General features: G+C 43.1%; 1 protein-coding gene across 2 annotated transcripts in view; it reads left to right on the forward strand.

Moving 5' to 3' along the window:
* The window catches only part of RTN1 (reticulon 1), a 164,569-nt gene that overhangs the window by 86,013 nt on the left and 62,334 nt on the right, over nt 1-16,222 (forward strand). For both annotated transcript variants that reach the window (XM_069949472.1, XM_069949471.1), the window contains exon 5: nt 3,054-3,827. In XM_069949472.1, the coding sequence (XP_069805573.1) occupies nt 3,054-3,827 (774 nt within the window). The remainder of the gene's footprint in view (nt 1-3,053; nt 3,828-16,222) is intronic.

Raw genomic sequence — 16,222 nt, forward strand, 5'->3', positions numbered from 1 at the left:
AGTGTGAACGCACCCTTAAGCTAGAGTCACACTGGACGTATTCGCAGCGGATTTCACGCTGCAAGTTCGCAGCAAAATCTGGTGCAGATACCTCTCCTGTCACCCTGCTGCGAGTATGTAAGTCCCTGCCCCATTAGCCCCCTGCCACCAAGATGATACAAATTACCTGTTCCACGATCCGGCCGCATCTGAGGCTACTAGAGGTCCTGCGCAGCCAATCAGTGACTGCGGCGGTGCCATGCACTGATTGGCCGGGACTTACATTCTCGCAGCGGGGTGACAATGTGACCAGAGAAGTATCCACAGCGGATTACGCTGCAAACTCGTAGCGCGAAATCTGCTTCGGATACGTGTGAATCTAGCCTTAGGCTATGTTCACACAATGTATGAGACCGGCCGTTCCGTGACCCCGGCCGGGTCACGGAACGGCCGGTCTCTGGCCGGATCATCTCGGCCGGTACTTAAGTACCGGCCTGGTGATCTTTCCGGCCACAGATCCCTAATGCGGGCGCATCAGCGCGCGCCCGCATCAGAGCTTACCATAGCACACAGTGAAGTGAGCGGCTCCGGCCTGTGTGAACTGACAGGGCTTTCTGTGGCCGTAATTCACTGAATTCCGGACGCAGAAAACTGACATGTCAGTTTTTTGTAGCCCCGTGCAGGATCCCGGCCGGAGCGCATACGATGTGTGTACGCTCCGGCCGGGATCCCATAGCTTAATAGGCTGTGTTCCGCTGCACAAAAACTACGGCCGTTGTTGCCATCGGCAACAACGGCCGTAGTTTTACGTAGTGTGAACATAGTCTTAGGCCCCGTTCCCACATGTTCATTCTTCAGTGCGGACAGAGCAGGAGCGCGCACCTCCCATAGACTCCCATTATGAGCGGGAGGCTAACGGCATTCCGCGGCGGACAATTCTGCCGCGGAATTCCGCTAGTTTTGCTCAGTGGGAACGGGGCCTACCAGAGCAACCATACAACCATGCCTTGGTCATAATTCATAAGTCAATGGAAAATCCCTATTCATTGCCCCCTAACTCCAAGTGCATGAACATGTTCATTCTTCAGCATGGACAGAGAAGGCGCGCAAGCCTCCCATAGACTGTCATTATGACAGGGAGGCTGTCCGCCACTTTTGCTCGTTGTGAATGCAGCCTTTCAGTAGAACAAGCAAAGGATAATATTCATACAGAACTGCCAAAATGATACTCCCTTAGTGTATTATTTTACATTTGGAAATGTTGTACTGCAGTTTGATTTTTCCATGATTTTCCATATTACTGACACCTCCAGGGATATCAACCCTATTGCACAATTGTGTACAAGAACAGGACCCAGAACAGACCCTTGCAGCCACCACTTGTAACCAGTCTGCTTAGAAGATACACCATTACCAACAACCCTGTGATATCTATCATTCTGGCAACCACAAATCCACTGAACTGTCCAGGGATTACATTCAATTCTCAGTAATTTCTCTACCAGCAGTTTATGGGGAACTGTATAAAAGGCTTTGCTGAAGTCCAGATAGGTGATATCGACGGCACCAAATTTATCCAGCACTTTTGTGACAAAGAAATCAATGAGATTACCTGACATGATCGGCCCGAAGTATGATGAATGCTGCTTTCCATCCATCAAATTAATGAATGTTAGGTTATCCATTATCTTCTTTTTTCAAGGTATTTCCATAATTTTAAGAGCTTATTCACACATCCCATTAAATTAAGGGCAGTATGGACAGGGAAGCCCTGTAATGGACTGTTTCCCTGCCCAGCATGATGGATCAAGCAGGGAAACTCTTTGAAACTCAGCAGCACTGTAGTGTCAGAGCGGTGCGAGTGAGCCTGTCATCCTGGTCACTCCCTGCCTCTATATAATAAGATTAAAGCCCAGGTTACTATATAGAGGCAGTGAGGGACTGGATGACAGGTGTGTGCAGCAGTGCTAAGGGATTATATGTCATCCTGGAGCTGCTAAACAGGGAGGCCCATCTCCTGCTGAGGAGCCCACCAAGGGGTAGGGCCCACCGAGGGATTCCCCTGCTCCCCTGTGGTCCAGTCTGAGCCTGGATTATTTTCTTGCTTTTACATGTAAGTGCACAAGGGATATTCCAATCAACATCTGGCATATTGAAGTCATCCATAACAACAATGCCCCCCTTTACTGACATTTTGAAAATGTTATCCATTAACATGTTATCATAGTCCTCAGTTTGCCCTGGAGGCCTATAGATAACACCTATCCTAATAACAGATCTCTGCATGCAATAAGTATTTTGGTTGACTGGCTATTTAAAACTATCCCTAACATAATGACTTCCCCTCCTCCACTTCTTTCTGCTCTATCTTTGTGCCACGTGCCACGTACCAAACCACAGAACCTCACACAGTGGCAAAGGAGGTCTCCCACATTAGAATAGAAGACTCATATCAAATGCAGAAACATAAAGATAAGGTTCAATCTCACCCATCCTGTAGACATTTTGTCATATCTCATATGTCTTCCTGTGGGCGTACCTTCCAAAAACGATGGATAGAGTGGTCCAAAAGGTGTTGAGATATATACTTACCCTAGTCTCCCCTAGTTTGTGTGTAGACCTCTACCCTTTCTAGCACATGGTATGTCGGGAAAAGTGCATGATAATCATCTCCAGAAAGAACAAATTAAATTAAAATTAAAATTAAATATGTCTGATCCCCCCTTAGCCGACAACATCTACTGGATAGTGTAAGGAGGATCCCTTCACATTAGATAGGAGGCTGATTGTCATACCATTATTTGCTGACACAATGAGCATACAGATGCATTTAGACCATGAAAGAGACTGTTAACATGGCCACCAACATGAATACATATGGGTCATTTTATGACACTCATTGGAGTCTTGACTATGTATTGTAGTTATCATTTTTGGATCGTAAAGGAAGGAAGTCTCATTTGCATAGTTTTATAACCATCTAATGGAATTAAAGTATTTCATGCTTTGTAATAAAAGTCTCAGAGGAATTGTTCTCCTTACCATGTTTTTTTTCTGTTATTATTTCCATCCAGATGGATATACAGAACCATCTGGCTCAGAGAAACAGAGTAAATTCCGAATATCTGAAGATGAACTGATCAGCGCCATGAAAGCAAAAGAGACAACAAAAGGCTTTCCTTATGAAGCAGCTGAAGAGCAGAAACCTCGCAGTGTTTACTCAGAAAAAACAGATTATAAAGGCATGCCTGTGCTACCAGCTGTCCCGTCCTCGCTCGATAACGAAGCTTCGAGCACTGAATCTGGTGACTCTGAAATAGAGCTTGTTTCTGAAGACCAGCTGGCAGGAGAAGAGGCCATGCAGTCTGCTTACATGACATTCAGTCACATTGGTGGTCCACCACCATCACCTGCCTCCCCATCCATACAATACAGCATACTCCGGGAGGAACGCGAAGCCGAACTGGACAGTGAGCTTATTATCGAGTCATGTGATGGTTCCTCGGCTTCTGAAGAGAGTCCAAAGAGAGACCAAGATTCTCCGATGATGAAACCAATGATGGACATTATCGAAGAAGAAAACAGTTCGAGAACCGAAAGTTTTGATGCCTCGGACTTCGAATCTTATAGCTCCACTGAAAGGAAACTAAATATGGAGAACCTGGCAGAATCAGCTGCCTATATGAAAAGCTCTTACGCTGAAGGAAGATCAGATTTGTTAATGATCAAAAAGGATGAGGGACTGCATCAGAGAAAGGCGACAGAACCGACAGTTTACCAAAGTAGAGTCTCTGCAAAACCAAGCACGGGGACCACAAGTCCAGTGACATTGCTAAGTAAGAAGAAAGGTAACCCCAGTTATTTTTCTACAGTAGATTTTCTAGTATTTAGGTAAAGCTTGTATTTAGGTAAACAGGTATATGTCATATAGTACTGTTGTGGGACCTATAGTGTTCCTCAGCTATGGTTCCCTGACACACAGTATCAGCAAGAGCTGTAACTTGCATTGTCAGGATGACATATTAGACTTAGGGCCTTATTATACCAACAGATTATCTGACAGATTTTTTTGGAGCCAAAGCCAGGAACAGACTATAAACAGAGAACAGATCATAAAGGAAAGACTGAGATTTCTTCTCTTTTCAAATCCATTCCTGTAAAAATCTGTCAGATAATATGTTGATGTAATAAGGCCCATACTGCATGGTCCAGAATAGACCACTAGACAAGAATTATAAAAACATCACCTCCTCTAACACCAAGCCTCTTTGAGGTAGGAATGGGAGTTCGATTTAAAGTCTTCATTGCCTCTTAATAGGGTTAAGAGGTATTGCATTACATGGAAATTGCCTGATTAAACCAATGTTAGCAGCATTTTGCTTTTATTTTCCTTCAAGCTAAAACGGGCATAAAGTGTTACTGTCGTTATAAGTTTCAGAATCTAAATCAACAGAAGATGTGATAGAAAGCACATTTGCCATATACATTCATTATTTATTTTGTTGTTATCATGCTGTAAAACAAAGCTGTACTTACCAGAAATCCAGGTCCAGTCTCCTGAAGGCAGATTTTCTGACTTTTCTGGCTGGTTGAAAAAAACAGACTAAACCCAGGAATTCCGGCCAGTACAGAGAGTCACAGCTCAGTGTGTCCATCAATCACATGACTACCTTCTCTCTGTGAGCGCTCAGATTGCCTGGGATACACAGGACTTCCTGTTTTCTGACTTTTTGAGATAAAAAAAACAAAGTCAGAAAACAGGAAGTGCCGTGTTTTTCATGATAACAAAAAAAAAATGAATGAATGTAAATTGCAAACTTGCTTTATATGACATCTACTTTTGGTTTAGATTTCAAAAGTTATAACAACAGGTACACTTTAAGTGATTGAAGCCTGTATGTTAATGGTTGGACATTATAATACTATGCATTGCTAAAGGTTAACTAAGGACAAACAGCTGCACTTAAAGGGATTATCCCACAAAGAAATATTTTAAGAAAGCACCAAATTATTTTGTATTTAAACTCAATAAAACTGATCCAGTTGAAAAGCTATAATTTTACTTAGCCATCTGGGGTTCACATTTATAGCAATTTGCATGTCCTCCTAATGGAGGACACACATGCTCAGTTGCTCAACTTGCTCAGAGGAAAGGAGACCGATTCTGTCCTGTACCTGTTCCCAGCAGCACAGATTAGCAGAAGCAAGGAGCGAACATGGAAGCAAAAGATAATGGAAAATGTATTTTTATGCCACAAAACTGTAAATTACTTTACAACTTGCTCTGAAAATGATTCATGGCATAATTCCTTTAAGTGATTACTTGATCGTATCTACAACAACCAGGCAGAGTTATTGATCCATCTACAGAATTGTTTGAAAAGAATAACAGCAGGAAATGGAGGCAGCTATCTATCATATTGTTCTTTTAATAAGTTAATGTTTGGGAATATAGCTTTTAGACTAATGAGAATACCTCATTACACATACTGTAGGATAGGATGTGACAGTGGACCCAGGCTGCCAGGGCATGCTGGGAAATGTAGTTTCTCCACAGCTTTAAATCCATACATTAAGTTGAATTGCTATATTAAGAGGTTTTATGGAAAAGTTTTTACAAATTTGTAATTTACTTCATACAGTAGTTATCAGCTGCTGTATGTTTTGCAGGGAGTGCTGTATTCCCTCCAGTCTGACACAGTGCTCTCTGCTGCCACCTCTGTCCATGTCAGGAACTGTCCAGAGCAGCAGCAAATCTCCATAGGAACTTTCCAAAGCAGGAGAGGTTTTCTGACATAACGGTATCTACAGAAATAAATGGGTGTAGGTGGCTTGATCCATTAGTGTTCATGTGACCCAAATCTCATGCATATGTACACATGTACACTTCATAACATCATAATACTTCAGGTTATACACATGTGTAGCATTGTGAAGACAATGTAATCCATTAGACAAGTTAATTCATGGTATCCAGACAGAAGTTAGTCATCACAAGGGCCCTTTTACACGGACTGATTATCGGCATTGAGCATTGCTAGAAACGCTCATTTGGCTGATAATCGGCCCATGTAAAAGTGTCAGTGATCAGTCGAAGAGCAGGAAAATGCCTCTCTTCAGATGATCGCATCTTTCGAGCAGTCCTATAAATAACTGTTTACTGGCTGCACATCCCCCTATGTAAATGGAGGATGTGAGGCAGATAGCAGTGTTTTTAATTGGCCACACGAATGATACAGGGCTTGTTTGTGCGGCCCCGCCACTTGATTAGTTGTGTAGTGTAAGGGCACTGAAAACAGGTGACAATCTTGCTGATAAGCACTCGTATTCTTGCTGTAAACAGACTCATATAAAAGTACCTTAAGACACTGCAATTGGGGTAAAGGAGCTTTAACCCTTTAAAGATTTAGCCTAGTTTGGAACTTATGAATGCAGCTACTTTTTATTGCTTGATCTCTGCATCTGAAAACCAAATTTATTTATTTTTTTAACTGTATAAAGGTGTTGTGTGTGATGTGTTGCATTTTTAATGGCAGCCTTACATAGAACAGGCGCCCCCAGTTGTTGGTGAGGCACAGCTGGGGAGGCAGTTTTCACAAAGTTACTATGATCTGCACAGTCCTTTCGCTGTTTGCAACCATCTCCATTTTAGCAACATGATTAAGTTATTGTGTACTTGCTTTATCTGTGTATAGAGCTTAGGAGACTTATGAAAGGTAGCCCTAGCATTATTTTCAGCTTTTAAATGGACTTCCACTACAGATGGTAAGGCTCAGGCTTCCCCTTGGTCAGTCTGAGAAGTTGAGAAGCACTAACATAGAAGGTATAGTAGCACTGACATAGAAGGTGTTCAGATTTAAATCATTACAGTGTACCTGTCATTACAACTTTCAGAATCTAAATCAACAGTAGATGATATAAAGCAAGTTTGCAATATACATTCATTATTTTGTTGTTGTTGTTGATGCTGTAAAACAAAGCTGTACTTACCAGAAATCCAGGTCCAGTCTCCTGAAGGCAGATTTTCTGACTTTTGCCGGTTGAAAAAAAAAACAGACTAAACACAGGAATTCCGGGCAGTACAGAGAAGTGCTGTGTTTTCCATGATAACTAAAAAAACAAAACAATGAATGTAAATTGGAAACTTGCAGAAGCCCCAACCACCCGCTGATCTGACAGGTGCTACTGCATTGAATTACCTGCCAGCACTCCTACTTCTTCCCACTATGGGGGCACACCGCTGTCATTCTCCCCAAATTCTGGGGGCCTTTCTCCAGGCCATTGCCGATCATCCACTATTGTCTGCCGCCACCAACTGCTGATACTGTAAATGTTAAAGTTTAAATAGACACTGCTCCTGCCTCTTTACCTGCCACGGAGGACACCACAGCTGGCCTGCTCGGCAACACCTGTACGTCACTGTAGGGCTGGCCAGCTGTGGTGGTGGGGACGTCCTGTGGGAAGAGGAGAAAAGGGCCGGGCACCAGACACAGGATTCCCCTTTCGCAGGCATCGGACATAAGGAAGAGCTGAGTCTGGGCATTTGTGTCAAGTGGGTGAGTGTGTGGGTTCCCAGATCAATGTGTCCATGTGCTGCCTGGGTCCTTGTATATATATATACACTATGTGCATGCCCTATATACACTGTAGTTCCACTAAAACAAGAGTAGACCAGGTCTATACACAGCACCAGGGCAGGCACAGTGTACATGGAGAAGACTACCACATTATATACAGACACTGCACTGTCACAGTATATACAGAGTCTGTATATACTGTGGCAGTCTGCTCCATGTACACTGTGGCAGAAATTGCACTGCCCTAGTATATAAAGGCATTGGCAGCATTCCTAGCCAAAAAGGGGGGGGCGGGTGACTGCAGGGAGGAATAGGGATAGGTACAGATAGGGAGAGATTTATCAGAAAATAGAGATTTTATTTTTTTGGCCATATCACCTAGCCCTATTATTGAGGGTAGGGATGGTCCGAACCCGCCGAGGCGTGTCAAACAGAAGAAGTTTTGTTTCAGTAATGTTTTTCTTGATTAATTGTACTAAAACTGGGGCGCGTCTTCTAATAATAGACTCCATATATCCCTCAATTAGGGATGGTCCGAACCGAGTTCGGTTCAGGTTCGTACGAACCCGAACCCTCGGCATCGGATCCCCGCTGTCTGCCCGCTCCGTGGCACGGAGCGGGCAGACGGCAGGAATGCTTACCGAGGGTTCGGGTTCGTACGAACCTGAACCGAACTCGGTTCAGACCATCCCTAATTGAGGGATATATGGAGTCTATTATTAGAAGACGAGCCCCAGTTTTAGTACTATTAATCAAGAAAAACATTACTGAAACAAAACTTCTGTTTGACACGCTCAAATAGGTGCGGCTTGTAAAAGGGAGTTTTGCTTATAAAGGGGCGTGGTATTATTGTTCAGTAATCGTAGTTGAGGTGACATGTTCAATTAATCATGATGGTGATTTTGGTCATAATACTCCTAAGGGTACGTTCACACGTACCGACTTGCAGCGACATCCACTAAGAGTCAAGGTCCTGGCAGGCCCCTGTCAGAACGCTGCGAGTATGTCTTGCAGCCGCCCCTTTAACCACTTAGGCTACCTCTCGGCTCCCCCGCTGTCTGTGTATACATTACCTCTCTCCTTGCTGCACGGGGTCCCGGCATCCTGCTCTCCCACCCAGCCAATCAGTGGCTGCGGCTGGGCAACACACTGATTGGCTGGGCGGCAGAGCAGGACGCCAGGACCCCGTGCAGCAAGGAGAGAGGTAATGTATACAGAGACAGCGCAGGAGCCGAAGGGGTTAAGGAGGCGGCTGCAATACATACTTGCAGCAGTCTTTCAGACCGCTGCGAGTATGTATTGACAGGGGCCTGCCAGGACCTTGACTCATAGCGGATCTCGCTGCAAAACTCCCAGCAAGATTTCCGCTGCGAGTCGGTACATGTGAACATAGCCTGAAGGTAGCTTCACACATACCGTATAGCAGTGGATTTGATGGTGTGGATCCGCAGCAGATTTGATCTAAATAACTGAACACAGCATCAAATTTGCACCATCAAATCTGCTGCGGACCCTGTATGTGTGAACGCACCCTACGGGTAGAAATGCACGCACCGGATCCGCACCGGATTTCACGCTGGATATCCCGCTCAGCCAATCAGTACGCTGCTCCGCCGCTGAGCCAGACGTCCAGATACCAGGAGCCCTTTGAATCACGGTCCAGGTAATGTATGCTCCGGCCGGCAAAGGGGTCTGCCACTTACATACTCGCTGCGGCATGTCAATGCCTCTGTGAGTAAGTATTCTTATTGAAAATCACAGGTAAGGGATCCGCAGCGGATTTCGCAGTGAATTTGCAGCGTGAAGTCCACTGCAGATCCGATGTATTTCTACCCTAATACTCCATTTTAACACTGGATCAGTACAATTCTGCTGCCAGTGCACCAAACAAGAAACTTAAAATATGTGTATTCAGTTCTAAAAGAATACTATCCGAACTTCCTCCTACCTGTGTGCCTATGGCTATAGAAGAGCAATTACCAATTTTTGGAATAAGTGTTGATTTCCTGTTCTCTCACTATACATGTAAGCCGGATTTGGCTTGAGAATTGCTAATTGGCTAATAAATCTCCTGGCCTCACTTTATGCTGACCCAAAGTCTACATTATTATGGTTCCGCTGTGTTCCGTGTCACAGCCATTAATATGTTTTGCTGCAATGCGTGCTTTCCTGTGTCATACATTTCCTTTAGTTCTGAAAAGAAAGTTTTATAAATAGCTCCGGAGATATTTATATCTAACTGTGCAGGTTCCGCTGGCTATAAAAGCGGAGATTTCTTGCTTTGCTTGACATACCATTTGCTGCTCTAGTATTTAGTACTTCATTAGAATCACAAATGTATGTTTTCCCTTGTTGGTATTTACAGCTTTAGCAGCCTAAATATCCATTTATGGGACTATTCCTACCTTTCACCATAGTGTGTCCACCAGAGGCCTATTGGATATGTCCACTGTTGTCCACATTGCCCGATATGTTAACATCCAGCATGTGACACTGAAGACAGGAGGCCCAATGGCACATTGAATTGGGCTGTCTGTTATAGAGCCTTGTGGTTTTTTTACCTTCACCCACTTTTCATCTCTTCTTGCCCCCTGGACCCCGAGCGGCCCTATTGGCATGCTGCAGATTACAGGAACTGAACGGCGATTTGAAAAATAAACGGTACCACCGGTATCGATGTGCTGGCGCCGACAAGGTCATTGGAAAAAAATTATGTAGGAAAGTAGTATGTTTGCTTTAAAACAAAGATAGAAGGCTTTTATTATTTGTCAAATCCTATACAGTATCTCTAGACTTGCCTGGTTCTTGGCTGAATTCGGAGAATTATCTGGTATTGAGCTTGTACCAAATGCAATATCACTGATTCTAATGGAGCCGCGTTACAGAGGGGCAGGTGCTTCCTCCTACTGGGGGGTGCGGTCCGCCTACAGTGGTGCTCGGTAATAGACCAGCGACGTGCACGGGAACTGGGCCATGGTTCAATAAAAGGACCTCGGCACCAACTTCCCCGCACCAGCACCGTTCTATTCAAGTGCGACACTTAAAGCTTTAATATTATGTATAGAATTTAGAAGAATAGAGAAAATGTGCTGTGGTATAGGGGATGGCTATAAGTCAGCAGTAAGGCACTGAAGTTTCCAAGTTAATTAATTTTTTTTTTGTGCCAAATTGATAACATTGTTGGGTTGAAAATCATTAGCCCTCAATCTCCTTCATGTCCACCCAAATTACATCTCCCAAATATAGAACCATCCACCCCCTTACTTTAAGGAGTGACATCTGCTATTGTAATATACCTCCAATCACTTGTGTTCCCAGTCCTTGTGCCTGTCTAATGTCTCTGCTATAAATCATGAAAGACGTGGGAATATGGCTTGAAGATAAAGCAATAAAGAATTGGACGTGCCGCATATCATTATTCTAGAGCGCACATTCACCAGCTCAAACCCAGATCGCATTTCATGTGCCGTGGAAGAGAAAACACCTTTGGCAAAAGTTGTCAAGTAAAAATGCCAGCGAGTATATAAAATATACAAGTACATGAAGCTATTCTTGGTTAGTGCACTTGTTGTGCCAGGGATGCTACAATTCATTATGTTTAATTCATTCATTGTATATTAATGTTGTCCTATTTAGTTTAATTGAATTTATGGAAGGGTTGCTTTAATCTCATGATGGAAGGGCTCTGCAAGTTGAGGAACAGCAGTGCCCTATGGGAGAGATTTAGCCATTCAGTTACACTAGTTTTGAGGCTTAATGGTATGAAAAAGTGTTTTTTTTAGACATTGGCACTGACGTCCTATTTATGCTTGGCTACTGTCCTAGCCCTGTATATGAATCCTCTGATTGTGTTTTTTTCCTGTGTTGTGCCCTCTGCACAACCCAACCAGGTAAGCACGCCCAAAACCAAATAATACTTAAAGGAGAAGTCCGTCGAAAATTTTTATTATATTATATTATTGTCAGGATGGTATCTCTGCAGAGCATTATGCGCCCCTCGGCTCATGCTGTTCGGCCAAGAAGGCACTGATTTTCTTGTATCCTGTTTCTGTGTTTTGTTTTGCTGTGTGTGAACTCTGGTTTATTGCTCACCTGGGTTGGGAGACACACCCGACTTCACCTGCTGAATTCTGTCTGGCCATGTCAGGGTTAATCTGTGTTTTGGTTCTGCTGTGACTGACAGGTCATCCTGCCAGTGGATCTGTGTTGTTCTCAGCTGTCTGTGCTTGGAGATCAGGGGGATGGTCCAATTATGTTCTGGATCAGAATCCTGGCCTCCTATATAACTACCTCAGTCTTGGATATCATTGCTGGTTATTGACTTAGTCTCTGCCTGCTTGTGGATTCTGTTTCTTTGCATCTCCTGACTACTGCTTTGTGTTCTGACTATCCTTGCTAGCTGCCTGCCCCTGACCATATCGCTTGTTTGTTGACTCTGATTATAGGATTGTGATTTTGTACTGTGCTGCCTGATTGTTGTGACCCGGACTGTCGACTATTCTTTATTGTGTTTTGTCTGTCTGTCTTGTCTTTGTGTCCCACCTAGCCAGTGCAGGGACTGCCGCCCAGTTGCTCGCCGCCATCTTAGGGCGGATTGTGGCAAGTAGGTAGAGGACAGTGGGCGGGGCTGATCTTAGGGCTCACTGACTTGTCTTGTCCTGCTGTCCGGTTCGTAACAATTATAATAAGTATTGTATTGCCCCCTAAAAGTTATACAAATCACCAATATACACTGAAAATGCTTATAAGGTGCTTTTTCCCTGCACTTACTACTGCATCAAGGCTTCACTTCCTGGATAAAATGGTGATGTCACGCCCCGGCTCCCAGAGCTGTGCGGGCTGTGGCTGCTGGAGAGGATGATGGCAGGGGGACACTGAGGGACACTGAGCATCCCCCTGCCATCATCCTCTCCAGCAGCCACAGCCCGCACAGCTCTGGGAGTCGGGTCTTGACATCACCATTTTATCCAGGAAGTGACATCACCATTTTACCCAGGAAGTGAAGCCTTGATGCAGTAGTAAGTGTAGGGGGAAAAGCACCTTATAAGCATTTTCAGTGTATATTGGTGATTTGTGCAGGAAGTGCAGGGAAAAAAATCACTTTATGTGCATTTCCCGTAATAAGTGTATATTGGTAATTTGTATAACTTTTGGGGGGCAATACAACACTTAAATAAAAATTTTCACCCGACTTCTCCTTCAAAGGAACTCTGTCACCTCCAAAACACCCGCTAAACTAGCTAGGGCAGAGTAGCTGGTTTGTGCCACTCATGCCATCCAAAACCTGGGCCAGGTCCCTTCTTGTCCTTCCTTAGCAATGAACCCCCTATAATTATTATTTTTTTTTTTTTCAAATTTAAAGAACAATCTTTGTTTCTTAAAAAAAGGGAAATTTATTATAGTTTGGCAACTGAATTACTTAATTTTAGTTTGAAGGGGTTATCCAAGCTTAGAAAATTATGACCACTTTCCTCAAGAAACAGCGCCACCCTTTTCCTCAGTTTGGGTGTAGTTTTGCAGCTCAGTTACATTGAAGTGAATAGAGCTAAATTATAATACCACATACAACCCGTGGACAGGTGTGGCACTCCTCTCTCCATTGAGAACACATGAAAGATTGGCCAGGTCGATTGTTGGGAGAGAGCAAGAAGGAGAGCGGACAGCAAACAATCGCTCCACAGCTATTGGTTGTGTATTGCTACCAGCAATGTTCACTTTACTATAACCCCACCAAAGGTCATTGCAAAGTTCCCACAGATTCAATGATCTGTCTATGCCAGCAGCAGTGAATATGGATATGTGCATGAGAAGCCATACAGCTGAGTCTGAGTACACATTATAAGACAATGCAGTGCCTTTTGCATCCAGCTATCATTATTGGATCACTATTGTTACAATTTAATTACATAAATAAATGCCCCAGTTACGCTGATTAACCACTTGTAGACTGGACTCATTTCTCCACTGTATGACCAGACATTTGCATATACAGTAGGGGGGATATTCTATATATAGCGGGCAGGACCAAAAGCTGTAGTTTGGGACTCTTTTTTGCTTGTTTTTTTTGTTGTGCATTCATAAGGTAAAGACTTTTTTGTGGCATTTTACATTTTTTTATTGTTGATTTCCCCTAGGGCTGACATATTAGCTCCAGTTACAAGGGAATCCAGGTCCTGACACTCACTGAAGATCTGGTCTTAAAGGGAACCTGTCACCAAGACAATGCTATCTACTCTATAGCCATCATGTTACAGGAAGCATCTGGCTGTGAAATAGGATGCTTAAGGCCCTATTAGACAGGCCGATCAGTGGGAGCAAGCTAACTCTGACCAGTTAGGTCAGCACTGGTTTGCTCCTCGTTCCCCTCTCACTGGCGGCACTATTACACATGCCGTCAGTGAGCGGGTAAGTGCGGGGAGCTGCAAGAGGGGCTCCGGGTATGCCATAGGAGATAGCAGAGTTCTGCTGCCACCTCTCCTACACGGTGCAACGGTAGCAGATTGTTGCTATCCTAGTCAATGATCAGCCGTCATTGTGAATGTTGGCTGATCGTTGCCTTTTATTACACTAAGTGATTATTGGCCATAAGAGTATGTTTACTGAGTAAATAAGGCGTAATTCCACCTGTCTTAGTGAGCTATAGCTTCTCTATGGGAGAGCGCGTGCTCCTCCGCTGCTGGTGCTCTCCACTCTAAGAAGTGACATGTGACTTTCCACCACGGAATTCCGCCTGATTTACTCAGTGAGAACATACCCTAATGGACGATAATCGACCAAATACAGTCAATAATCGCTTTGTGTAATAGGGCCTTTAGTCCTGCAGTTTCGGTCCCCTGTATTACTTTACATTTGGAAACGGCAAACTGTTTTGACCACTGTGTGATGGCCCTGTACACTTAAGCCTGTGCGGCTGCTGCTTCTTCTTACTTCAGATCAGACATCTGGCTGCTCTACCTGAGGATACTGGAAGTGTAGCATCGTCCTTGCTAGGATTCGGGGGCTTTTATAGTCCACTGTGACTCATCCACCGATTAGTGTGTTTTCACAGTGAATGGCGTTCAGACTCATTAACATAGGCAAATCATACAGTACCAACACTGTTAGACAAGATAGATTTTCTTACATTTGTGTAATTTCAAGCAATTGGCTGTGTTTGTCCTAGGCTCAGCGTGAGCTGCTTGGAAAATCACAAGCATCTAATTACACTTGCATAAATGTAAATTGTTTTGGTATCATGTGGAAGCAGGCGAGACGCTGAACAGATTTCACCATGCTCTCGAGTAGGCTGCAGGGGACTGCCTTGGCATTATGATCTGTAAATTAGGGTGCAATGAGTGGGTTCATTGTAAACACAAGCTGGAAAAAGCAGGCAGTGATTTAACAGAACGCTGAAGTCACTTCTGTGGTTCTAAAATACAAGCTGGATAGCAATGTTATCGGATACATAAGGTGTACGTACACATTGTTACCATTATGGCAGAAATTTCGAAAATTTAAGGATGGACCAAAAAAAAAAAATAAATTAGAACACAGGGGGATATTTACTAACAAATCTAAAAACACGATTTTGTCAAAGATGTTTTGGCATAATTTCCAATCTAATGTGTTTAGTCAAATTTATGTAAATTGTCTAATAGCATAGTAAATGTGTCTTCAAAATAATTAGTCTAATAAATTCACCTGATTCGGAGCAGACCTAGCGATTGCGCAGTTATTTAATTTAGCTAAAAAAGAATTCTGGAGCACTTTCGATCTAATTAACAACAAAAAATCTAATTCAAAAAGTCGCATCTAATTTGGAAAGTCTTGTCCAATGCTGCGGAACGATTATTGTGCGAATTTGCACGATAACGATCGACTTTGAACGATAATCGTACGTGTAAACGCAGCGAACGATCGAACGACGAGCGAGAAATCGTTCATTTTGATCTTTGAACATGTTCTTAAATCGTCATTCGCAAAAAATTTGCAGATCATTCCGTGTAAACAGTCATTCACCGATTTTACTTATGTGCGAGATAGGCTTAAGCGATCGCAAAACAATTTTTCCATACGATATATCGTTCCGTCTAAACGCTGATCACTATTAAAAAAAAAACGTTACTTCGAAATTGTTAATCGTACGATCAGGCGAATTATCGTTCCGTGTAAACGCAGCATAAAAAAGCTTTATAAATTCGTATTAGATTTATTTTGAGAGCAAACTAGATATATTAGACTAAAAACAGGCGCAATTAGTTTGATAAATGTCCCCCTTGATGTCGGGTTACCCAGGCTGATTGTTGAGGGTCATAGGAACAGGATACCCCGGGATAAGCTTAGGGTGGGATATCTTTTTACGTAAAGGGATTGTCCAAAGTTGACAGAGTCTTAAAACAGGAAATATAGGCAGGAAATAATTATTCTACTCTTAAAAATTAGATAAATAACAACAGAACAGTTCACCCTTTACCTACATAAATTAGTTTGTCAGTGTCTTGTAGATTGTAAGCCCTCGCAGGCAGGGTCCCCTTTCTCTATGTATCAGTTTGTCATTTACTTTATTCATGTTGTTTATTTTTCTTGATTTTATATTATATTCTGTATGTCGCTTATCACATGTACAGTGCTGTAAAAAAAGGGAGCTTTACTATTAATATTATTATTATTTTAATTATTATTATTGT

Source organism: Dendropsophus ebraccatus, chromosome 13 (genome assembly GCF_027789765.1).
Source record: "Dendropsophus ebraccatus isolate aDenEbr1 chromosome 13, aDenEbr1.pat, whole genome shotgun sequence".
Taxonomy (NCBI): Eukaryota; Metazoa; Chordata; class Amphibia; order Anura; family Hylidae; genus Dendropsophus; species Dendropsophus ebraccatus.